This window comes from Salvia splendens, chromosome 2 (assembly GCF_004379255.2).
Source record: "Salvia splendens isolate huo1 chromosome 2, SspV2, whole genome shotgun sequence".
Taxonomy (NCBI): domain Eukaryota; kingdom Viridiplantae; phylum Streptophyta; class Magnoliopsida; order Lamiales; family Lamiaceae; genus Salvia; species Salvia splendens.
Window position 1 is genome coordinate 31,499,929 of NC_056033.1, and position 26,416 is coordinate 31,526,344.

Consider the following 26,416-nt stretch of genomic DNA (forward strand, 5'->3'; position numbering starts at 1 on the left):
TTAAGATTTTGAAAACTTCTATTATCTCCTTACTCTGCATGCTTGTTGATTTTCATTCCTATAAATTCTAAAATACGAGTAATGATTTTTATCTGCTTAACATAATAATTATTAACCGATTTTAATTGTCACAATATCACTTAAATCTTAATCACTACTATCAATATCATTTAATCACCACCAAAATGTTGGTTGAGAGGTGGTGAGGTTAAAAATTTAATTGTATGAGACCACACAAATCATTATTGGTTCAATCATGTCATAGCTTAATTAATTATTCACTATTAATGAGCTGTGGTTCAATAGTTATATGTATTGAATTGCTACTCGATATATAAGCTTAATTAATACTCCAGGTAGTAGTACTAAAAACGATACCAGCACCCCAAAGCACTCTTTTTTTTAAAATCGATAAGTAATGTTGATGCTACAATGTTTATGTGCATTTACACTATATTAAATGAACGGGCATTCTTTTCTGTACATCAGAGTGATAAAATACAACGTTACGGGGAGAAAAAAACTAAAGAAAGCTTTTATTATGCTGAATATTTAAAAGACACACAAGCAAAAGTGAGTAATAACTGAATAGTAGTATTCAATTTTGTGTCACAGTTAATATTCGAAATTTTGTGTTTAAATTTGACATTACATAACACGTAAATATTTATTTTTAAATGCTCGTAGTACATTATGATATACTTCTACTACTGTATCATTCAATTTTGAAACCTTACATTTCAAAATAAAAAACAAGAAATTATCACCCTTGTTGGAAAGAAATCATAGCATTAATGTGATTTATTCTAATTGATCATTCTCCGTAAATAGAATAGGATCTCCTTGATTGTATTTCCATATGTAAATTAGGTCATTGGCCTATAAACGACGGTAGACTCTGTAATTATAAAGAGAAAATAAGAATACAACATTATCATCCCCCTTATTCGATTCTTCATGGCATCAAGAGCAGGAGAGATTCTGGTTAAGAAATCTTTCATCATAGCCTAACCAATTCTCGACCAAGAAACCAAATCAAACACAGTACCAACCCTTACCCTTATACACAATTATGTCAAACTCAGAGGAGGAGAAACCTACAACCGAATCCAGATTAAGAACGACCAGGAATGTTACCGTGGCGTTCAAATTGAACGGGAAGAACTACCCGTTGTGGTCACGACTAATGAAAGTCGCGATAGGGAGTAGAAGGGGATACTCCCATATCACCGACGAACCGCCCGAACCAGATAGCAAGGGATACCGCGAGTGGGAGGAGACTGATCTCGTGGTTTTCTCATGGATCGTCGACAATATCGAAACATATATTCTCGCTAATTTTGCCCATCATCAGACGTCCAAGGCATTGTGGGACAATTTACAGGTCACCTACGAGAGCAAGGCTGACCCTTACCTCATATATGACCTGGAAGACAAGGCAATCTCAATTAGACATGGAGATATGGATCTCGAAACGTATTACCGTCGAATCCACGGTTTTTGGGTGAGTGTCGACAGAACCCAAAAATCGCCGATAACGTGTTGTGATAAAGGAGTTAGGCAGTTCCGACAATTCTCAAGCGAGAAAAGGCTAATCAAATTTCTCACCGGATTGAATGAGGAATTCGACGGGATTCAGAGTGACATACTTAAGCTGGAGCCGTACCCCTCAGTCGAAGAGGCCTACGGGATTGTGAAGAGGGAGGTGGCTCGACGGAAGATCATGCCACCGGCGTCCCCTTCACTCACCAGAGACCTCTCTAGCGCGAGAAGCGCCGATGCATCATCGGGGGAGATAGGTTACGGATTTGGAGCGCAAAGAGATCGACCAAACAACCGGAACGGACCGCGACCGCCACCTGCCAGAGGAGCCTGCCACTAGACCGGAGCAAAACAGGACAAGAGCAACTCTGGTGCTCCCACTGTGGGAAAAAATAACACACAAAGGAGAGTTGCTTTCTACGGGTGGGATACCCGGAATGGTGGGACGAGAGGCAGAGAGCACGGGCTCAGGCGAAGTTCGCCGCCGCCAACATCGCGGAGACGGAACAGAGGCAGAAAGCCCAAATCGCTCAGCGGGATGGAGCGATTAGCGACGGGAACAAACGGGATAACACCCATCACCTCGAAATCAATCCTGGAGGTGGCGGCAGTAACAACGGCGGCGGCGGAGGCGGTGGAATCCGGGTCGGGAATTTTGTGGAAAGAACTGGAGTAGGGAAGGCGACGAATTGGGGAGGCGGCGGGTTCAGTGGAGGTAAAGGGTTTGGTCACCCACCAAACCCTACTAATTTTCTGTATTTTCATTTTAGTCCTCCATGTTTGCCTAAATTACATCAGAAACCCCATTTTAGATATAAGCCCCCTGATTTGTTGAAATATGATAAGTCACCCACGGAAATTGATAATACCAAATCAGCACCAGAAAATGATACAATTAGGATCGGAAATCTTTTTGCACCTCTGATAAATGTTTCCGCTGCATTTAATGTGCAAAATGGTGATAGAATAAATAGAAAGGATTGGATTTTTTATTGTGGCGCCACAGATACTATGACTCCAGATAGAGCTGATTTTATTGATTTTGGGGAAATTAATAAAACTTTTATTTGGACTGCTAATGGGGAACTAATTACAGTGGCCGAGACTGGAACTATTGAGATTTCACCGAATCTTCGATTGTCAAACTGCTTATTTGTTTCAAGTTTATCCCAGAGATTGATGTCTGTAAGTCATGTGACAAGAGAGTTGAACTGTACACTCCTAATGCATCCGAGTTTTTGCATTTTGCAGGATATTCGGACGAGGAAGATCGTTGGGCGTGGCACTGAGAACCAAGGACTCTACTACGTGGATGGGGTAGCTCAACATGGTAGTGCAATGCTGGCTCAAGGATCCAAGAAAGAAGAGGTTTGGTTGTGGCACAGAAGACTACGACATCCTTCCCCTGGTTATTTTAAGCTTTTGTTTCCTGATTTTACGCTTCCAAAAAAATTTTCTTGTGAGACATGTGTTCTGGCCAAGAGCCACAGACAATCTTTCAAACCCTCAGATACTCGTATGAAATTTATGTTTGATCTAGTGCATGCTGATGTTTGGGGTCCTGCACCTGTTATTGGGGGGAATGGTTACAAATATTTTGTTACCTTTATTGATGATTGCACTAGGATGACGTGGATTTATTTTTTAAAACACAAATCTGAGGTGACCGATAAATTTATCCTTTTCTTCCATATGATTCAAACTCAGTTCCAAACCACCATAAAAATCCTTCGGTTAGATAATGGTAGGGAATTCGTTAACAACACTATGTCTGATTTTTTTAGAAAGAAAGGTCTTATTCACCAAACATCATGTGCTTATACACCAGAACAAAATGGGGTGGCTGAGAGAAAAAATCATACCCTCCTAGAAGTTACCTGTGCCCTTATGATTGAATCTAAAGTTCCAACCTTTCTTTGGCCTGAAGCGATAGCAACCTCCGTCTACCTTATCAACAGATTGCCAACAAAAATCCTAAACAAAAAAACTCCCCTCGATATTCTCTCCACCCAAGCTAAAATACCCGAATCTCTTAGCATGACACCAAAAGTTTTTGGATGTACAGTTTATGTCCACATTCCCAAACACGAGAGAACCGAATTCTCCCCTTGTGCAACCAAATGCGTCTTTGTTGGGTATGGGGTAAACCAGAAAGGGTACAGATGCTTTGATCCGTCCACTAAGAAAATTGTCACTACCATAAACTGCAATTTCCTGGAAACTGAGTTCTTCTACCCACACCACCTTAGCAGCCAGGGGGAGCAAAATCCTAAAATTAATCACAGGGACTGTCTAAGTTGGTTTGTGCTACCTCCAAGTCCTTCGAATGAGGATCAAACAGAGGCAGTTGTCACTACCGCCGAGCACGCCCCTCCACAAGAGTCCCCTCGCCCATTGCTTCCCGATCCTCCTCCAAGAATATCCGAGGTAAATCCCGAATCTGAGACTGAGGAGATTACTACAGTTGTCACTAATAATGCAGAAGATGTGGATAACACCGTGGATAATGACACTGGGAGATACATTCTTCCGCCTAGGAGCACTCGGGGCATTCCCCCGAAGAGGTACTCCCCCGAGAAGATTGGTGCAAAAAGTAGATATGGAGTGGCAAACTTTGTACAGGGAAATCTGATAAAATGGCTCGAGCTTTTGAAGCGGCACTCTATGAGGAAGAGGAAATCCCACAGACCGCAGAAGAGGCAATGAAGCATAAACATTGGAGGGAAGCCATGTTCACTGAAATGAAAGCATTGATGAAGAATAATACCTGGGTGAAGGGAGAGCTACCAAAAGGAGTCAAAGTAGTTGGATGTAGATGGGTGTTACAATCAAACGAAGACCAGATGGCTCATTTGACAGGTACAAGGCACGACTTGTAGCAAAAGGATATACTCAGACATATGGAGTTGATTATGCAGAGACCTTCTCACCAGTAGCTAAGATCAATACAGTGAGAGTCCTCTTCTCCTTCGCGGCAAACAAGGACTGGCCCCTCCACCAGTTTGATGTGACAAACGCGTTCCTGCACTGCGAGTTACCAAAGCCAGTGTTCATGATTCCTCCCTCTGGATTTACTGAGGAGTTCCAACCCGGGGAAGTATGTCAACTTAAGAAGACATTGTACGGATTGAAGCAGTCTCCGAGAGCCTGGTTTGGTAGGTTCACTGAAGTAATGAAAAAGTATGACTATAAACAGAGCAACTCGGACCATACATTGTTCATCAAGAAGAAGGATGGGAAGATCACGTGTCTTATCATCTATGTTGACGACATGATCATCACAGGAGATGATGAAAAAGAAATCGGCGAACTGAGGAAGAATTTGTTCAATGAGTTTGAGATGAAGGACCTCGGCCTCCTGAAATACTTTCTGGGAATTGAAGTTTTGAGATCAGAACGGGGAATCTTCATCAATCAAAGAAAGTACATTCTTGATCTTCTAGCTGAAGTTGGAATGATAGATTGCAAGCCAGCCGACACTCCAATGATACAGAATCATGGACTGCAGATACTCGAAGGAGCGAGACTCACAGACAGGGGGAGATATCAAAGACTAGTAGGGAAGCTTATCTATCTATCTCATACGAGACCAGATGTATCATATGCCGTGGGGGTAGTAAGTCAGTTTATGCATTCCCCACAGGAAGAACATTGGGAAGCTGCACTACGGATTGTCCGGTACTTGAAGGGCACTGCTGAACATGTAATATTATTTGAGAAACATGGGCATTTGGAGATCAATGGCTTTACTGATGCAGATTGGGCAGGGAACCCGAATGACCGAAAATCCACTGCCGGGTACTTTACTTTTGTTGGGGGAAACCTTGTCACTTGGAGAAGCAAGAAACAGAAAGTGGTGGCACTTTCAAGTGCTGAAGCAGAGTTCCGAGGAATCAGAAGTGGTCTCACCGAGATACTTTGGCTGAAGAGGCTCATGACAGAGCTTGATCTTGACATACCCAAGCCGTGCAAGCTATTTTGTGATAATAAGGATGTTATTAGCATCTCCGAGAACCCGGTCCAACATGACAGAACTAAACATGTGGAGGTAGATAGGCATTTCATCAAGGAGAAAATTGAAGCTAAGATTGTTGAGTTGCCATTTGTTATGTCAGAAGACCAGCTGGCGGATGTTCTAACTAAAGCGGTGAACTCCAAGTCATTCAGAGAAGTATTGGGCAAGTTAAGTGTTGGGAATCCCACTACTTAACTTGAGGGGGAGTGTTGGAAAGAAATCATAGCATTAATGTGATTTATTCTAATTGATCATTCTCCGTAAATAGAATAGGATCTCCTTGATTGTATTTCCATATGTAAATTAGGTCATTAGCCTATAAAAGGCGGTAGACTTTGTAATTATAAAGAGAAAATAAGAATACAACATTATCATCCCCTTATTCGATTCTTCAACCCCGAGAAAATAAGAATACAACATTATCATCCCCTTATTCGATTCTTCAACCCGCTTCAATCAATGTCCTTTTCCGCTATATATTCACATTTCTTTCTCAAATAAATAATGGGCTGATTACGTAAAGGTCCGAATCTGAAGAAGCCCAAAAACAAAAAAAAAGTAGGTGACATATAAATTCATAATTCATTACGAATGTGTACAATATTAGTCACGCATGTACAAATTGAGTTTGAGACTTCGAGGTTGCAATTTTTTCTATTTCTAAACCCCCGCCACACTCATTTGCCATAATTTTCTTTTTCAATACTTCCACAACTTATTTGCCTGTCTATTTTAATCCTCTATTAACTTTTGAATTCAATACAAATGGATTCACTTACAATTCATCTTATTAATCAAGTCAATCACAGTATTAAAACTCTTATGGGAAACCCTTGGTAAGAAAGGTTATTAATTTTTTAATAAAAAATGTAATTTCACCCATTTATTTTAAAATTCTCAGCTCCGTAATATGGTCGACGGGAAGGGAGGGGGTATATAATTAGGCATTTGTGTTAAATAGGTTAATTAGGCGATTATTAGAGGTACCCGGTTCAGGCCAGTTCTGATTCCAAAAAACTTGGAACCTTAACCGAGTGTGAACCATTTTGATGGTTCTGATTTTGAACCGGAAAATTGCTGGTTTTTTAAAGGGTTTTGATGGTTCTAATTCCGATTTTGACAGTTTTCCAATTTTTTAATAAAAAATTGATTTATAAATGTAAAATCAATTTTTTGTTTATCTATCCTTGAATGTTTTGTTCTTTTCAATGTGAGAAAAATAGAGGACAAACTTATTACACTTATCTAGCCAAGCACTTGCATATTTTAGACATTTACGAACTCTTTTAATTGCTGTCATAAGAAGCACTTATTCAAAAGCAAAGTCACACTCTATCTGATGGGTGTCGAAGGTCCGTACAATGGCCGTTATCAGAGAGAATAAAATTGATAACATTAATACCATATCCATATCCATATCCATATCCTCCCCAAATTCTACAGTAGAACTAATCACGACCATCACCATACTCTTGTTCTCTATAAATAATAGCCCAAATATTGATATTTTTATCCTCAAAAAAGTATGGGTATCTATTATCCAAAAAATTGGCATATTTCAGGGCACACAAAAGTTGTGCATTGAAAATTAAAGGTATGTTGAATTTGCAGAATTTATTAGAGAGTCACCAATTATTATCTTAGTCAAATTGAAAGAGAATTTGGATAAGTAATCATCTCTGATCAGTGTCTTTTATTTAAGTTTGGAGAAAAGGAGAGAGAAGCAAAGCAAGGAGATAAATGACGCGGATACAAATGGTGAAGCTCGTCTCGTGCATTCCGGATTATCTGGCTGGCCAACTCCACATTTTAATATCGCATAACCAAATCGTCACGTTATCCTTTTCTTAGGCCATCCACAATAGAAATAGCTCAGCCATAGCCTAGCCACTGCCACATCATCAGCACTAAAAATCCTCCTGCCACATCATCAAAACAAGCAAATAGCCCAGCAATAGCCCAGCCACATACTATCTACATCACTATTAACAAATATATACAAAATGAAATAATTAACAATCACACAATATACGGAATTAAATTTACGACACAAAAACAAGAAAATTCACTAATATTAATAAAATTTAAAAAGTACATTAATTAAAAAAAATACATAATTAAAAAAAACTAACGGCGGACAATCCTCCGCGCCCATAACTCTTCAATTAAATCCATTTGGAGTCGAATATGAGCCGTCGTTTGGCGCATGTCGGCATGTGCTTGTAGGAGGCCGGCTTCATCGTGAGGTACCCCACTCCGTACGTTGGGGGCGGCCACGCCGTGGCTTGGACCGACTTCATTATCGTCGTTTACCCAATTGGTCAGTTCGCCACCTTCATCTTCGACAATCATGTTGTGCATGATAATACAGGCGTACATTATATCAGCAATGCATTGGACATTCCACAAACGCGTTGGACCGTTAATTGCCGCCCATCGAGACTGGAGCACACCAAATGCGCGCTCCACGTCCTTGCGGGCCGACTCCTGCCGTGCCGCAAAGTAGGCCTTCTTCTCATCTACTGGGCATCAGATCGTCTTCACAAAGACGGGCCACCTAGGGTATATCCCATCCGCCAAGTAGTAACCCATATCATGTTGGTTGCTCGTTGAAAAGTGGCGACGAGTTGAGGACGTTGAGGTCGTTGTTCGAACCAGCTATCCCAAAATACGCGTGCCAAATCCAAAGCCGGTAATCAGCTACGGCCTCCAGGATCATCGTGGGATTCTTTCCCTTGTAGCCAGACGTGTAGAACCCCTTCCAGGCTGCGGGACAGTTCTTCCACTCTCAATGCATACAATCTATGCTGCCTAACATACCCGGGAACCCATGCTGACTTCCGTGCATCCGCAACAGATCTTGGCAGTCTTCGGGGGTAGGCGTTCGGAGATACTGATCACCGAATACTTCTATCACTCCCAGACAGAAATTCTTCAGACATTGCAGGGCAGTCGTCTCACCGATGTGAAGATACTCGTCCCACATGTCTGTCGCGCCTCCGTAGGCCAACTGACGGATTGCTGCAGTGCACTTATGAATAGGTGTGTGGCTGGGTCTGCCAGCCGCATCGTGCCTGAAGCGGAAATACAGATATCGAGACTCCAATGCGTTGACAATACGCATAAACAGGTCCCTGCTCATCCTAAAACGACGCCTGAAAAGGTTGGCGTTGAACCGAGGCTCCTGTGCGAAGTAGTCTTCGTATAGGCGCTGATGTGCAGCTACGTGATCCCGATCAATCACACTGCGGCGGTGGACCACTGGGGGAGGTCGAGGTATCGCCGGCTGCAAGGCCCTTTCCATCCATTGGTTTATCGCGTTGGTCGTATAGGCGTCCAACGCTTCGGCCATTCGACGTTCGTACTCCTCAGCATCCCCTCCGCTACCACCACTACCACCACCAGCGTTACTCATTTCGCGTTGTTGCTCTTGTACAGAAATTAAGATAGAGAGAGTACTCGTTAAAACAAGTGGTGCGAATGAAAATGACGAGCAAAGTGCGTATATATAGTGTTTCGGAAAAAAAAAAATTTAAATTTCGCGCTAGGCGGTGCGCTGGGCGATCCGGGCCCTGCAATAGCGCCGAGCGGATCGCCCAGCGCACCGCCCAGCGCTGCGCGGTTTCTCTCTCCATTCGCCCGCTGGGCGACTGCAATAGACCGCCCAGCGAACCGCCCAGCGCCAGCGCTCGGCTGGGCAACATTGTGGATGGTCTTAATAATTCCATTTTAAAGAAATTTAGTACTGTACTTGATTTGAAACAAAGAGTGGAACCACGTTATCATTGATCATCTACAGTTCAAATTTTACCCTTAAGTAACAATTTGGTAGTAGTATATAAGAGCATCCACAACCGTGCTCTTGCCAACGACACGGTTGTGGGCCCGACCCCACTTTTTCTGCCTGCTCTCTGGCAAGAGCACAACACCCACAACTGTGCTCTTCCGCAAGGACGAGCACAAATAATTTAAAATTCAATTACACAAAAACATTTCCATCATACTAAAATTCATTAAAAAACACAATAAATATTACAAATTACAAATAAAATAAAAAAGACATAATTAAAATCCTAAAAATTAAAAATTACATAATTAAAATACTAAAAATTAAAAATTACATAATTAAAATCCTAAAAACTAAAAATTACACAATTAAAAAACTGATTTTTTTTATTTTTTATCGGTTTTTAATTTTAAAAAAAAATAATTTAAACACAATGGCTATGCCTTTGATGAATGAGGGCGCGCCACGTCAGCTGCTCGCTGGCACGGCGCTGCTCGATGCATCGAGCAGCGCCGTGCCAGCGGCGCCAGCGCAGCGACGGCGGGTGGCGTCCGTGCCAGCGGCGCGGACCGCCGTGTCGACGGACACCACCGTTGTGTCGAGCAGCGCCGTGCCAGCGGCGCCAGCGCAGCGACGGCGGGTGGCGTCCGTGCCAGCGGCGCGGACCGCCGTGGCGACGGACACCACCGTTGTGGATGCTCTAACTCTGTCTTTCATTCTAGAAGACACATGGTTCACACTTCACAGTCACAGCCCTATTTTACCCATCTGATGCAGGATTTATACTTTACCCAAAAATATGCTACTACTAAATATATTTCAAATATTCACGCATATAAAAACTAAGTGAATTACATAAATAGTTTTTTATGGTTCAATTATAAATGTAGATCATTTCCGAAGAATTTTATAGTTTTAAGTGAATCACGCAAATGATTCCTAAACTTTGCGTTTTGCACGTCAATAGTCCATAGACTAAGATGTAATCACATTCGTGGTACTTTTCACTATTCGTCATAATTTTACACCAAGAAATGGAGGGTATTTGTGGACTCTTATAAAAATAAGATATCTAGGTACTAGCAGTGTGGTCCCCCCATCAATTTATCGTTTTATTATATATCTATATGCAAACGTAAAATTATTCATAGATTAGGTAGCGCAGTTGGAATGGAGTTCATGCCTCTTGTCCAGCAGGCCCGGCATTAATTCCCACTTGCCACATTTCTCGTCTATTTTTTTCTATTAAGCAACTTTTTAATTCTATTCATACAACTTATTTTCCTCATTCTTTTTATTAATGCAACTTTTTTATTCTTCCATATGTTTATGCAATATAACGTGTATACTTTGTTTCTCTTTGCTTTCTATTTTTTTGAAACATAATTTCTATTTTGTTCTCTTTTACGTCATTAATTATATTATTATTATTTTTTTATCACTTTGTAGTTGTTTTCTTTCATTATTATACTCATAATAAAAAAATTTAAAAAAATAATTATTGTATTCTATTTGTTATAATAACTTATATTTTCGTTGATATTTTCTATGGTGACAATTAAACATTAAAAATAAACCATTTCCATCCATTATACATATGTAAAAATTGAAAATATCAATTATTTCGAGCTTCCAACGTCACGAACATCGAAAAAATCCTATAACTATTAATAGTAATTTGGCCCCCCCATCGTAAAATTTCTGGCTTCGCCACTGGGTACTAGATATGATATTTTCTTTATCTTTTTCTCTAGTATTGGATATGATATTTTCCTATATTTTGAGTGCCAACATGATATTTTTCACTTCACATTTTCAATCACTTTATGTCAAATCTTCCTTCTCTCTTTCTCTTAACTTTTAGAAAGTAAAACTTAAAATAAAAAATACAGAATATGAAATTCTTAAATACCCCTTCCGTCTCGCTTTAGTAGTCTCAGTTACTTTTTTACATTCGTTTTGTAAAAATGATAATAAATACTCTCCCTGTCCCTGGAAATTTGTCACCTATTTCATTTTTTGTTCGTCCCTAAAAATTTGTCACCTTTCACTTTTACCATTTTTTGTAGTGGACCCTATATTCCACTAACTCATTCACACTCACCATGTATTATATAACTAATATATAAAAGTAGGACCCACATGCCACCAACTTTTTCAACTCACTTTCTATTACATTTCTTAAAACTCGTGCCGGGTCAAATGATGATGAATTATTAGGGACGAAGGGAGTAGTTAAAGTTGAGAAATGGTAACGGAAGAAAAAGAATATTGTAGATAAGACTAACATCTACAATATTTTCTCTCTCTTCCTTTACTATTTCTCCACTTTAACTATTTATTATTATTTTTATAAGACGAGTGTAAAAAAATAATCGGGACTGCTAAAGTGGGATGGAGGGAGTATATTAATTATAAAATTTAAAATTAATTTATGGTACCTGAGTCAATTTTTGGCCCAAAATACCTCCTAGGAGAGCATTTTTCAACATTTCTAAGAAAATAAACACATTTGTATTGCGTAGGCGTAGCTGTTTGTTAGACCATCCACTACGGGTCTCGCCGGCGTCTCGCGTCCCGTCTCGGAGAGACGGGACCCCCGCGCGACGCGTTGCAGCTCGTCGTCCCGTCTCGCGCCGTCCCGCGTCTCGTCCCGCGCCGCGTCCCGTCGAGCCAAGAGACGGGCTGTCTCGCCACGCGCCTAGGCGACGTGGCGCGACCCGACGTCGTGCGTGACGCCCACTCGCCGGCCCGCGAGTGGGCGTCGTCACGTGCTGACGCAATAAATATTTTTAAAAAAAATCAAATTTTAAAAAAAGTAAAATAAAAATAAAAGAAAAAAAATTTTCCAACGGTAATAATACCGTTTTTTTGTTTCTTTTTAATTTTTTGATTTTTAATTAATTTTTTTACTCTATAAATACTCCTAAACTCATCCTCATTTCACACACAACTACACATCTATTCTTCCTATCATCTAATTTTGTATTTTAAATTATGTTGTGTATTTTTTTATGTTGTGTGTTTTTTTAATAAAGTGTGTTTTTTAATAAAGTGTGTTTGTTTGAATTGAATTGGGTTATGAAAAAAAATAAAAAATGAAATTGAATGAATAGTAATTAAGGGACGGAATAAGGGACGGAGTGTTGCAGATTCCGTCCCTTAGTTAAGGGATAGAGGAAAAAAGGACAGTGGGGCCCTCAAATAGTGATCAAATAGTAGTTAAGGGACGTTATAGAGGCAGCGTAGTGGATGACCTTAATAGCAACCAGTTGAAAAACAAATAAGGTAAAAAGCCGATAGTGAAATAAAACTAAATTTAATATATGGGTACGTGTTATTATGTGATTATTTGAAATGTGAAATATATAAAAATGCCTTTTGTTCAAAAAATCATGAAAGGACTTAGTGTTAAATAAGGAAGTAAATCATTGAGACTGTTTATATACTTAATCCATTTAACTTAATGATCGAAGTAATTTCGGCCCAACTAAATTTGGATAGAGGATCTAAAATTGAAAATATACGTGAATCTCGTTTGTCGTGTCGCAGGCGAGATATAGATTTACGAAATGTGTAGTGTAGCGAAGAAATAGAAGGTTGTTGCCCCTTGAGCACATGGCTGCTGTTTGCTTCCTTTTAATGTTGTTGAGATTAGAGGAAAAAGAGGAGGAGAGAAAACAAACATGGCGGATCCTTCATCCTCCTCCTTCTCTTCTTCTCCCAAATTCGTTTATTTTGTAGTGATTCCGCTAATCATGCTCTCCGCCCTTATTCAACCACAAGCCTTCTTCCTCCTTTTCCTTCCCATTGCCGCCCCAACCTATCTCTCTCACCTCCGCCGCCCCGCCTCCACTAATATTTATTATCCATATTTTGATTTCTTTACTTTGAAAAAAACACTAGTACTGATTTTCTCCTCAAAATCCGGCAGGTTGTTGAGAGCAGGCGAAAATATGCGGATTTAGAGATGGTGGAGGCCAGTTTAGCCAAACATCCACGAAGCTCAAACCAGCAACGAATCAACATACGACGCCGACTACATCCCAATGCTTTCCACAGGTGTTTGTGCTTCTTCAAAACAAATTATGCTCACGAATGATGTTGGAAGATATACAAATATTCACGAAATTAATGTAAAAATTACAATATCAATTACAATGATTCCTTCCCAATTATAGCTAGGGTAAATCAAGATTGTATCTTACCATATGTAAAGGTTATCTCTGCCTATTAAGGCATGTACATTCCTACCAGTTCAATATACTAGAAAATATATTCTCCCTATTCAACATGGCATCAGAGCCAAATTACAGGCTCAGAATATAATATCATCATCGCCCGAATACCTGTTCCGGCCAGAAGGCGGCAGCGGACGAATCCAAACCTGAAATGGCAGACAACAAGGAAGACGTCAAGACTGGCGATCTCAAGTTGAAAGCAAGTAAGAATGTAACAGTTGCATTCAAATTAAACGGAAGAAACTATGCTCTATTGGCCCGACTGATGCGGGTAGCCATCGGAAGCCGGAGAGCACTACGGCATATCACCGGAGTGCCAGAACCCCCGAAGCCAACAGATAAGGAGTATCTGGAGTGGGAGGAGACCGATTTGGTGGTTTTTTCCTGGATAGTCGACAACATGGAGATCGAGATTGTGGCGGACTTCGCACACCACCAAAGCGCGAAGGCCATCTGGGATAGCCTGGCCGTGACGTACCAAAGCACGTCAGATTCTTACCTGATTTATGACCTGGAGGACAAGGTCAGCCGAGTTGTCCAAGGAGACATGGACTTGGAGACTTACTGGAGGACGCTACACGGGATATGGATTGAAATCGATCGATGCCAAACCAAGACTATTACATGCTGCGATAAGGGAATCTGTGAGTATAGAGAGATTACAAATCAGAAGAGATTGTACAAATTCTTGGCGGGATTGAACTCCCAATTCGAAGGAACTCGACGGGACATTCTCAAGGAGAGTCCAACCCCTCCAGTGGATGTCGCGTATGGATGGATCAAGCGAGAAGCCGTTCGACTTAAAATCATGCCATCGGCTAACCCCGATACGACCGCAACCGCGAACGGCGTAGGGCTCGGATTTGGAGCCCGACAGACCAGAGTCCAGACGCAACCAACACACCCAGCACCGACACGCTCCAGCCAACCGCCCACAGTCACCAATAGCCGCCGCGGAGCCACCAAGCCAGATAAATCGAAACTATGGTGTTCAAATTGCGGGAGGAACAAACATACCCGTGAGAACTGCTTCAAATTGATCGGATTCCCGGAATGGTGGGACGAAAGCCAACAGGGAAGGGCGAAATTGGTTATCGGAATGGAGGGAACCGGTGGAACAGAGGGCACCACTCGCGGACGAAGCACTGACAGCGTCACTCCACGCGGCGGCGGCGACAAGCGAGCGGAGGAGGTCGGTCAGGCGGCTTTCGCCGGACGAGTCGGGGGAATAGAGAGAGGCGCCGATGGAGGAGGTAATGGGCTAGGGTTTCTAAAACCTAGCCCATATAATGCTAATTTTGCATTTGGTTCCCATATTTCTAAGAAACTGCAGATTGAACCCCGATTTATGCATTCTGACCCCAAATGTTTGGCTAATTCGAAACAGACCCCCATTCAACCCCATATCATGCAGCCTGCCCCCCAAACTTTATCTAAATTGCAGAAAGACCCCATAGTGTGTGATAACTTGTATGTGAGCCCCAATAGGTTTGATATTTTGCATGAGCTACCTATTGCATGTACGGTACAACATAAGACTGGAAAAAAAGATAATCGGTGGATTTTTGACTGTGGAGCAACAGATACTATGACCCATGATAGACAGGATTTTGTGGATTTTTGTGGGGCTATGAAAAGCCAAATACAGACTGCCGATGGGGAACTTACTTCAGTAGAGGGAAGTGGAACAATTGAAATTTCCCCGACGTTGACACTATCAAATTGTCTTTATGTTCCCAAGCTATCCCATAAATTGATGTCTATCAGTCATGTCACGAAGGAATTAAATTGTACGCTACTGATGCATCCCAATTTCTGTGTTTTGCAGGATATCAGGACGAGGAGGATAATTGGGCGTGGCACTGAGCGTCAAGGCCTCTACTATGTCAACGAGATGGCTCATCAAGGCAGTGCCGCGATGTTGGCTCACGGATCTGCTACCCGAGATGCTTGGTTGTTGCACAGACGTCTAGGTCATCCATCTCTTGGTTATCTTAAACTTCTTTATCCGAATTTTTCGCATATTAAGGATTTTGATTGTGAGTCGTGTGTTTTGGCGAAAAGCCACAGACAATCGTTTAAATCTACTAAAACTCGTGTTAAGAGTCTTTTTTCACTTGTGCATGCTGATGTTTGGGGCCCCGCGCCCGTCATTGGGGATCATGGTTTTCGATATTTTGTTTTATTTGTGGATGATTGTTCGAGAATGACTTGGGTTTATTTTTTGAGAAACAAATCCGAAGTCTTTGAAAAATTTGTTTTGTTTTACAAACTTATCCAAACTCAATTTCAGACCACGATAAAAATTCTTAGGTCCGACAATGGGAGGGAGTTCGTTAACAAAGACTTGTCAAATTTTTTCACAGAAAACGGGTTAGTTCATCAAACCTCATGCCCCTATACCCCTGAACAAAACGGAGTAGCCGAAAGAAAGAATAGGATCATATTAGAAATCACAAGTGCGTTGTTTTTTGACTCAAAAGTTCCAAAATTTTTGTGGCCTGAAGCTGTTGCTACGTCCGTCTATTTAGTGAACCGACTCCCTACGAAAATCTTAAACATGAAAACCCCATTGAACCTCTTGTCTTCCCTAGCCGACGTACCTGAACCTCTTACCCTACCCCTTAAGATCTTTGGATGCTCAGTATATGTCCATGTTCCTAAACACGAACGTACAAAGTTTTCCGCGTGCGCCATAAAATGTGTTTTTCTGGGGTACGGGATAAATCAAAAGGGATATAGGTGTTATGACCCATCGTCTAGGAAGATTATAACAACAATGAACTGCAACTTCCTGGAATGCGAATATTTCTACACCAATGTTAGTGGTCAGGGGGAGAGTAGGTCAAGTGGACCCCTAAATTGGTTTGTGCCACCACCAAGCGACTTTGTAACGGAACCAACAGAGTCAACTAGCACTGCCGCCGAGCCCGTTTTGTCACCGGCAGAGCCTCCTCAGTCACCCACATCTGAACATCCTCCTCCAGTGATATCCGAGGTAAACACTGAAACCAATGTCAATGGTACAACTGTTCCTAACAATGCTGATGTAGAACCCACGGAGAGTGCTGCAATTGATGGAGACACAGGACGGTACATTCTTCCAGAAAGGAGCACAAGGGGTGTTCCACCTAAACGATACAGTCCCGAGCGTATATCAAAACAGAGCAGATACTCTGTAGGTGACTTCGCATCAGCAAATCTTACCAAGATGGCAAAGGCCTTTATGACTGCCTTATACGAAGAAGAGGAACTTCCCCGGACAGCAGATGAGGCAATTAAAATCCCACATTGGAAGGAAGCGATGATTGTGGAGATGAAGGCGCTAATGAAGAATAAGACATGGGAAGTCTGTAAAAGGCCGGAAGGATCTAGACCAGTGGGGTGCCGCTGGGTCTTTACAATCAAGAGGAAACCAGATGGATCGGTTGATCGCTATAAAGCAAGACTGGTGGCTAAGGGATATACGCAAACCTATGGAGTGGATTATGCAGAGACCTTCTCACCCGTAGCAAAGATGAACACGATCCGCGTGTTATTCTCTATTGCAGCGACAAAGAATTGGCCACTACACCAGTTCGATGTGACTAATGCGTTCTTGCATGGAGAGTTGACACGACCAATCTATATGGAAGCCCCACCAGGATTCGACGAAGAGTTCAGAGGGGGAGAAGTGTGCAAACTCAAGAAGACACTCTATGGATTGAAGCAGTCACCAAGAGCGTGGTTTGGAAGATTTACAGAAGTGATGAAGAAATATGGGTACGAACAAAGTAACTCTGATCATACTTTGTTCATAAAAAGGAGAGAAGAGAAGATCACCTGTCTGATTATTTATGTTGACGATATGATTCTTACTGGGGATGATGAGGACGAGATCAAACAGTTGAGGGAGAACCTATTCACCGAGTTTGAGATGAAGGACCTAGGTCTACTAAAGTACTTTCTGGGCATTGAAGTGATGAGATCGAAGAAGGGAATATTTATAAATCAGAGGAAGTATGTCCTTGACCTCCTGGCTGAGACAGGAATGCTCAACTGCAAGCCTGCAGAGACCCCGATGATGCAGAACCACGGCCTACGACTGACCGAAGGAGCTGAACTCACACATCAAACAAGATACCAGCGACTGGTGGGTAAGCTCATTTATCTCTCCCACACGAGACCCGATATTGCATACGCCGTGGGAGTAGTCAGTCAATTCATGCACAAACCTCAAGTTGATCACTGGGAAGCAGCCTTGAGAATTGTGCGCTATTTGAAGGGAACACCATGGCACGGGATTCTGTTCGAAAATCATGGGAACTTGGAGGTACATGGTTTCACGGATGCAGATTGGGCAGGAAATCCGAATGATCGGAGATCTACTGCTGGGTATTTTACCTTCGTTGGGGGTAATCTGGTGACGTGGAGAAGCAAAAAACAGAAGGTGGTAGCTCTATCAAGTGCAGAAGCAGAATTCCGTGGGATTAAGAGTGGGATAACAGAGATATTGTGGTTAAAGAAATTACTGACAGAACTCGGCTTAATAACAAAAGAGCCGTGTAAATTGTTTTGTGACAATAAAACAGCTATCAGTATATCTGAAAATCCGGTACAACACGATCGAACGAAGCATGTTGAAGTGGATCGTCATTTCATCAAGGAGAACATAGAAGAAAGAGTGATAGATCTCCCATATGTCCGGTCGAAGGATCAGCTAGCCGATATCCTTACAAAAGCGGTGGATGCAAGAAGCTTCAATGAAGTATTGGGCAAGTTAAGAATGGGAAGTCCCATTACTTAACTTGAGGGGGAGTGTTGGAAGATATACAAATATTCACGAAATTAATGTAAAAATTACAATATCAATTACAATGATTCCTTCCCAATTATAGCTAGGGTAAATCAAGATTGTATCTTACCATATGTAAAGGTTATCTCTGCCTATTAAGGCATGTACATTCCTACCGGTTCAATATACTAGAAAATATATTCTCCCTATTCAACAAATGATAGTATTGAAAAACATGGTGCAACTGCAGGAGCTACTTGGAAATGGAGATAACGTTGAAGATTTACGTATACGAGGAGGGAGACCCCCATCGGCATCCTCGGCATCATTCTTCATCAAATCGAAATCAGCAGCTTCCGAACCACGGACCCTCTCAGGGTGGGGCCCACCTTTTTTTCCTCCCGATCAGCTTCCAGTGTTGGATTACAAACCTATCCTACGTCGGATGAGTGACCCAAATTAGTTTGAGGTCTTTTGGGAGTGACCCAAAAACAAATCCGTGCGGGCTTGACCCAAAGCGGACAATATCAAACTAATGTTGCAGTCGACGATCCTAACAAGTGGTATCAGAACCCAGGTGGCTATAGGTTGTGCCTGGATGAGCCCCGGTTAGGGTTGGGCCCTGAAGGACTCGGGTTAGAGTCGGGCCCAGGATGACCCAGGGGCCAGGGTTGGAACGACCCATGTTTGTGTCGACTGCGTTCCCAATGTGGTCTCGGTTTGAGGGGATGTTTGTTGAGTTACAAACCTATCCACATTGGATGAGTGAGGGAAGTTGGAAGGCGTATATAATTCATGTCCAACCCTAATTAGTTTGAGGCTTAGTTTGAGGCCTTTTGAGAGTGACCCAAAAACAAATCCGTGCGGGCTTGACCCAAAACGGACAATATCAAACTAATGTTGCCGTCGACGATCCTAACATCCGGTCCCAACTACGCTTACGTCGTGCACAACCGCGCTTGGGATCCCTTGGAACCGCTCCCTCGGCCGCGACCACTTCATCGTCGGCTTCCATGATTGGGTAACTAAATTCATCTTCCTTCTAACTCTCTTAAATTGAATAGAGTTGTGACATGAAATTTGTAACCTGCAGACAGCCGAAAATTTCTATTGGTGTGGAAAATCTATACAAGAACTCGATCAGGGTCCTCTGCAACGCCAACACCTCGGAGGGGTTCAAGCCGGGGACGGACGGGCTGATCGGAGGGAGGGGTCCACGGCTACATCAGGCAGGTCCTGATGGAGCAGTGGAGGGACAAGGACCCCGAGGTTCAAGTCCACTAGTATCTCCCCGAGAACATGTCCTACTACGACGGCATGTTCAGGAGGAGCAAGTACTGCATCTGCCCGAGCGGGTGGGAGGTGGCCAGTCCGAGAATGGTGGAGGCCATCTACATGGGCTGCTTACCGGTGCTGCTCAAGGACCACTACGCCAAGCCGTTCGACGACGTTTTGGACTGGACTAAGTTTGCAGTTGAGGTTGAGGTGAAGGAGATTGCAAAGTTGAAGAAGATTTTGATGGCTGTACCTCGAGAGATGCAGAGGAATGGTGTGAGAGTGAGGCGCCATTTCGAGGTTAACTTCCCTCCTAAACGCTATGATGTGTTTCACATGATTCTGCATTCGGCGTGGCTTAGAAGAATCAATGTACAACTCCATCAACCACATATTTGATCAATTTCACCATATTGTATGCATCTCTTTCTGAAGGCAATACATATGTGATCTGAAGGCGATTTTATTTTCTTTCACTTGATCAGGAATATAGAGATCATAATTAAATCAAATTTTGAGTTGGAGACTCTGCCATGTGTAAATCACAATTGTAAACTGGATTATATGTATTTGTTTTCTACTATTGCCAAAGTGTAGCATATCGACATGCTCAGCAGGGAGGTGAGGAAATCGAATACACATTACTACAACAGAAGAGCTTAAACTATTAATTTGATTTAGTTAATTAGTTATAGATCACAATGTGAGAGCATCACTCATTGCATTGTCATATTTTGATACACAATAAACAAGTCGCCTCATACTCTTTATAATCATTGAACTATAAACAGTTCATGTACATATAAAAGGTCTTTTCAGTAGAAATGGAACTTGAGTCATATCTTGATGCTTGCACGGTCACATAAAATACATGATAATGGAAACACATTTTCGACAACTTATAAACCTCACAAGATAAGTCGCTTGTATATTCACCGCATCAGAAGCTGGAAAGCTTCGTTTTCAGTTTCCGTTTCATACTCGTAACCAAGACTATGTGCACACTCCCGAAACTCTCCCATCTCAGCATCAGAGACTTGGATGCCAACCAACACATTAGCACCAGTTTCCCCCTAAAGATGGAACAGATTGGTAAGTTTTCGGAAATGGAAAGTCCAAAATCTATTCTATCAAGAAAAGCTTGGGATGACACCCTGTCCGCGGTAATGGAAGAGACTAATATTCCAACGTGGACTAAAAGCGTCTAAGAACTTCACTATGGCTCCTGGCCTCTCAGGGAAAACAAAGCTGACATTTGATCGGCCGCCCATCTGCAAAATGAATCACACACAGATAGGTTAAGTAACCAAGCAAGACATATAATCAATATTTTTGAAGGCCGCTAGTAGTAAAGGTTAAGCCAAACAGGAACTTAAGTGAAGTTGTAGGAAAACAGAATAGCTAACTTGTTGTTGAACCACTCAAGTGAAGTTAAAGAAGAGTGAGATATTTCACCAAATATTGGAAATATGAGTCCATACCAGATGTCGCAAATGATCTTTCACCAAGTCATTCTTTGTGAGATTAATAGTATGTAGTTGCGACGATTTTAGTCTTTCCACCATTGCACCAAGTTCTGCTTCGGTGTGATGACCAACACTGTATAAAAGAGAAAAGGGTTAACATAATAAGTATACCAAAAATATTTGTTGTTTTTTCGAAAACACGTGAAATGCATGTATTGCCTTGCCTGTATAGTACTAGAGCCTTTTCTTTATCTGGATTGAATCTGTATTTGAGTTCAGTGATATTCATAAGTCCGACCTTCAATAAAAAATATCACAGAATAAAACGGGGATTTATCGTTTATGAAGGAATGACAACTAAGATCGTTGAGAAAATCGCACAAGCTCACAGAACCGGTTAAAGCATCCTGGTTCCTCTGGCATGTAAGTTGCCAATACAGCTTCACGGTGTCTACCGACATCTGCTAGCTCGGTTACCAATCTGAGTCTATTAAAAGTCATGTTAGCACCACTCGTCACAGCTACTACATTAGCACCCTTGAGTCCATAGTACTTGCAATAAGCCTCAGCTCCAGCCAGGGAAAGGGCACCTGCAGGTTCTAAAATACTCATTTTCTCCTCAAACATGTCCTGTTACATACAAAAAATAAGAACACTCATCAGAAAATAATATTGGCTACAATATATATGATGTTGATTGTCCTTAAAATTAGTAGGGTGACCTTTATTGATGCACAAATAGCATCAAGGCTAACAAGAACTATTCCATCTACCAGTTCCTTGCAAAGACGAAAACTCTCCTCACCGACTGCCTTGACTGCTACACCGTCAGCAAAACCTCCCACATGATCCAACACTACTCTCCGGCCATGGTGCAACGATAATGCCATTGCATTGGCATCAAAAGGTTCAACTCCAATAATTTTGACTTCGGGAGAGACCCTTTTCACGTAGGCAGCAATGCCAGCTATAAGTCCACCACCACCAACAGGTACAAATATTGCCTCTATGGGTCCTTTCATCTGTCGCACAACTTCCATGCCTACTGTTCCCTGTCCTGCGATTACATCAGGGTGATCAAAAGGGAGGAACAAATGTGCTGTCAAATACCAAGATGAGAAGTGTCAAATACCAAGATGAGAAAAACGGCTAGTACCAAGTACCAACCACTTGGTAATTACATTACATTTATTAGGTAGTGTTTACCTAGGCATACAATTAAATAGTGGGAGTTCCTAAGAGTTGTAATCTCCCTATAAAAGGGAATAACTTGTATCAAACAATACACAACAAAAAATACAATCCTAGCTATTCCTCTATCTTTGCCACCATGGTCTATCTTCAATACAACACCTCTCTCGATTACCATCTTTAAAATGGTATCAGAGCAGGTTGCAACGGTGTGGGACTCAGAAAATTCTCATCACCGCCCCAGATATACCTTTCCCGGCCCTTTTTAAACCTGCAAAATCAGTAAAAAAAACCATGTCAGAATCTGACTCAGAAGCTACAAACACCAACCAGCCACTGATGAATTTCTCAGGAGAGTTCGCTGCCCAATTGGCCGAACTCCTTAGGCAAATCAGTATACCACCAAAAGCTCAAGAACACTCCCTCCACCCTCAAATCATCTTGAATCATTGGGGGAGGTACATCTCCAAAGCAAACTGAATGGAGACAATTACTCCCTATGGACAACCCTAATGGAACACGCAATCGGAGGGAAGGGCCTGTCGTCTCACATCGATGGAGTTACAGATCCTCCTCCAACTAGTGATCCCGGTTACCCGAAATGGAAGCAAAGAGATCATTGTTGCTTCAACTGGATCATAAACAACATCGAGTCCAATCTCGTCAATGATGTATCACAATATGCAACGGCCCGAGACCTATGGCAGGGTCTGGCCATTACATACGGAAGTGGAACCGATCCATTCCAAGTTTCAGACCTGCACAGGCAAGCATACAACATGAAGCAGGCGAATATGAGCCTCGAGAACTTATGGAATAAGTTCCAGAAGCTCTGGATTTCCATCGACGAAATGGATCCAAATCCGATGGATACTCCATCAACTATTCAGAAATACAACAACAACACTCAGAGGCATAGATTATATCAATTTCTATGGGCATTGGATGAAAGATACGATACATTAAAGAGAAAGATCTTAAACAAAGATCCACTGCCCACTGTACAAAGTGCTTACGGACTGGTGAGACGCGAGTCGGCTAATGAGCGGGTCTACAAACCCGCAGACGATGCACAAGAATCCGGTATAGGTGTCGGATTAGCAGCAATCAACCGAAACCGACCACCACCGCCACCCAAATCCTCTGCTCCGACCGACAAGAACAGAATGACGTGCAGCCACTGTGGTAGGAAGAAGCACACGGCGGATACCTGCTTCCACCTCCACGGATTCCCCGATTGGTGGGAAGACATGAAGAAAAACAGACAAAACCGGAATCGGAGCGGAGGGAGCAGAGCAACGGCGGCGGTGACGGTTGGAGACCGAGCTACCAACGCCGAGAACTCGGCGGGCAACATCGGTCAGTCCAACACGGCAGGGAACGGCAGCGGCGGCGGTTGCCACGATTTTGTCGCGGCGAGTGATAAGTCGTATTCTAGGCCTAGGTTACGGGTCAGTATGATGTGCATAATTGAATTATATCTGCAAAACTAGTTGCTTAAGCGTGCAGGGTAAGCGTTCTAACCAGTAGGCAGAGTTTCAGACACTTCAAGTGAAAAGGGCGTCAGGACGATTACGTACTGACCAGTATACATGCAAAAATGGCTCGAGATGGAGAAGGAGGATAGCTGGGACTGCTCAATCACAATTAAGGGCAAAGAAGTCATTTCACCGCAAGGTCTTACCCTAAAAATCAAGGGTAAGCCTCCCTATAAAAGGAAGCCACTTGGAGAGAAAAAGGTAGCTTAGCTTGGGAGGAATTCATCATCATCACTCTTAGGTAGAATTCTCTCGGAGTTCAGTCCTTCAGCCCAGTCCTGAATCTCGTTCCTCGCCACTGCCATGGTCACGTGAAGATCTAGATGTTCCCGGAGTTCCAGATCGTCCGTTCCAGCCAGCAGAACCGTAGTTAGAGATATCATCGCCCGGAGTGGCAAAACACTTTTATTCGCTTTCGTAGTTTAATTTACTTGCTTTCCTTACGTTGGATCTTTGTTTGCTTTTGGATATTTTCTGTTTTTGAAGTACTTATGGAAGATCCGAACGTGTTTATGATATGAAGTTGATTTCCGTTTCAGTTATGGTGTTGATTTCTTTTCCTTCCTATTCCGCCTAGTTAGCTTAGATCTAAGGTTCCTTGGTGTTTAAGTGCTGAAACTTTCCTTTCTTTGTTTCCGTCAAAATTCCTTTAGTTAAATGTGGAACTATTGATCGTGAGTGAATCGCTGCATGTGAAGTCTTGTTTGAGTTCGTTTTCGTTTTCCTGCTTACCAGTACGCGGAGTTGCATTTTCTGTGTTTTGATTTCAGATTTGGTGTTCTTATTTGTGGATCTGTGTTCGCGAATTGATAAACTGTGTTTCCGTGTTGAATCTGGAAGCATTTTCTGATTTTAGTTTGTGTTGTTGAAGAAGATGATGTCCATGTCTAATGTTGGGGACCACATTGCTTTTTAGATGCTTTTTGCTTTTTGTCCTTTACTTTTAGTTATAACCTGCAGATCTGTCAGCCTAGTCACCATGACTACCACTACCCTCTGAATATTCTGTCTAGCCCAAAATAGAATCTCGTACCTTCCAAATATTTTCTGTTATAAAAATGTCCCCCTATTTCCACGTACACAGCTGCACCCCTACACTTCTTTCCTCATTCCAGTCAGTAGGAAATTACCTTTAAGTTCTTGCCTAGGTAGAGACTCAACCCGAGCGTGGTAGCTAACCAAACCATCCAGAATATCACCACAATAGTTTTAACGCACCATCTCTGTGGGATTCGACCCTTACCACCACTATACTGATCAGTAGAAGTGGGTTGAGGAATTTTTGAAACCAGGGTCTAGGCTTAGTTAGGATCTCTATCCTGACCAGTAGGATATATCCTTGCTTGAACGACACCTAAGCGCCCTGAGGTCCCTTTCAAATGGCGCCGTTGCCCGGGATGGATGGCGTTACTAGTTACTTTTGTGTGTGATACTTTGGCGTATATATTGTGCATAATCTTCTTTTTCTTTTCTTTTCATTTGAGTTTATGAGAAGCAGTTCGGCTCCTGACCAGGGGAGACCGAAGATACTTCAGCGAGGATCTATACTCGTAACCACTCGTTCTGGCCTGTCGACCACCTTGTCTGACCTAGGCACGAGTAGTGACGAAGAGAAGGGCACCATAGAGGGACCGATACCAGAAGAGATACCACGGTTGGAAGGCAACCCAAGGGAAATGGCCAACCAGGGAGATGAGGACCCGGAGATCGGGACGCTGAATGCGCACACTGAAGGAGAACCCCCGCAAGCCATAGTCGTTACTCCAGGGCAAACCGCCTGCGATGTGAAGCCTCATGTGATCGCGATCCTGCCTACGTACTGCGGGAAGAGCTACGAAGGGCCGTATGAGTTTCTTCATGAGTTTTGCAAAATTTGTAGGGCGCAGAGGAGACCAGCATGAGCAATTGAGGATGATTATAGGCTGAAGGCTTTGCCATTTGTGCTCAAGGGGGAAGCTAACACCTGGTTCATGCGCCTGCCCCCAACTCTATTGAGACTTGGGCCGATTTCAAGTCAGCATTTCTGGGCGAGTTTTTTCCGTCATCCAAGACAAGCGCGCTGAAGAGGGAAATAACTAATGTGAAGCAAGGGTATGATGAGCCCTTGAGTGATTATTGGGCAAGATACATGGGTCTTTTGGAATCATGTCCCAACCATCGCATGGCGGACATTGAAGTACATCATACTTTCTACGAGGGCATGAACGCGGTAACCAAGGACCTGGCAAATTCATCGTCAGGAGGAAGCTTCACGCAATTGCGGGTTAGCGAAGCAAAGAGAGTCCTAAGAAAGCTGCTGAATGCAAAGAAAGAGTATGACCATTCAAGGGAAGGATACAACCGAGAGCGGGCTGCTGTTGCCTCGGTTACTGATCAGGAAAATACACTGGAGCAGAAAATGGATGAGTTGAAGAAGTCACTTCTGAGGGCGATCGAGAAGAGCACTCCACGACCTCCCCCAGCTGGGAATTACAAGGGTGCAGAGCAGGGAAATCAAGGACCGAACTATGATCAGCCTAATGATTTCGGGAATATGGAGCAAGTTAATGCTGCGGGGTACTTCAATTCTAGTGGGCATTGGATTCAA

General features: G+C 42.5%; 1 protein-coding gene, 1 long non-coding RNA gene and 1 pseudogene across 2 annotated transcripts in view; 1 reads left to right on the top strand and 2 right to left on the bottom strand.

Annotated features, from left to right (window-relative positions):
- Nucleotides 1–12,975: 12,975 nt before the first annotated feature.
- LOC121778336 lies at nucleotides 12,976–20,033 on the top strand (annotated as a pseudogene).
- LOC121770467 lies at nucleotides 13,455–18,575 on the bottom strand. Its single transcript, XR_006043759.1, has 2 exons — nucleotides 18,490–18,575; nucleotides 13,455–13,731 (listed from the first exon to the last, which is right to left on the bottom strand). It is a non-coding gene; the product is annotated as an uncharacterized LOC121770467 (long non-coding RNA).
- A 533-nt stretch (nucleotides 20,034–20,566) lies between the features above and the next one.
- The window catches only part of LOC121771333 (threonine dehydratase 1 biosynthetic, chloroplastic-like), a 50,174-nt gene continuing 44,324 nt past the window's right edge, over nucleotides 20,567–26,416 (bottom strand). The window contains exons 4-9 of the mRNA XM_042168119.1: nucleotides 21,823–22,199; nucleotides 21,482–21,730; nucleotides 21,325–21,398; nucleotides 21,116–21,233; nucleotides 20,786–20,905; nucleotides 20,567–20,707 (exon numbers count right to left, since the gene is read on the bottom strand). Coding sequence (XP_042024053.1) covers nucleotides 20,567–20,707; nucleotides 20,786–20,905; nucleotides 21,116–21,233; nucleotides 21,325–21,398; nucleotides 21,482–21,730; nucleotides 21,823–22,199 — 1,079 coding nt within the window. The remainder of the gene's footprint in view (nucleotides 20,708–20,785; nucleotides 20,906–21,115; nucleotides 21,234–21,324; nucleotides 21,399–21,481; nucleotides 21,731–21,822; nucleotides 22,200–26,416) is intronic.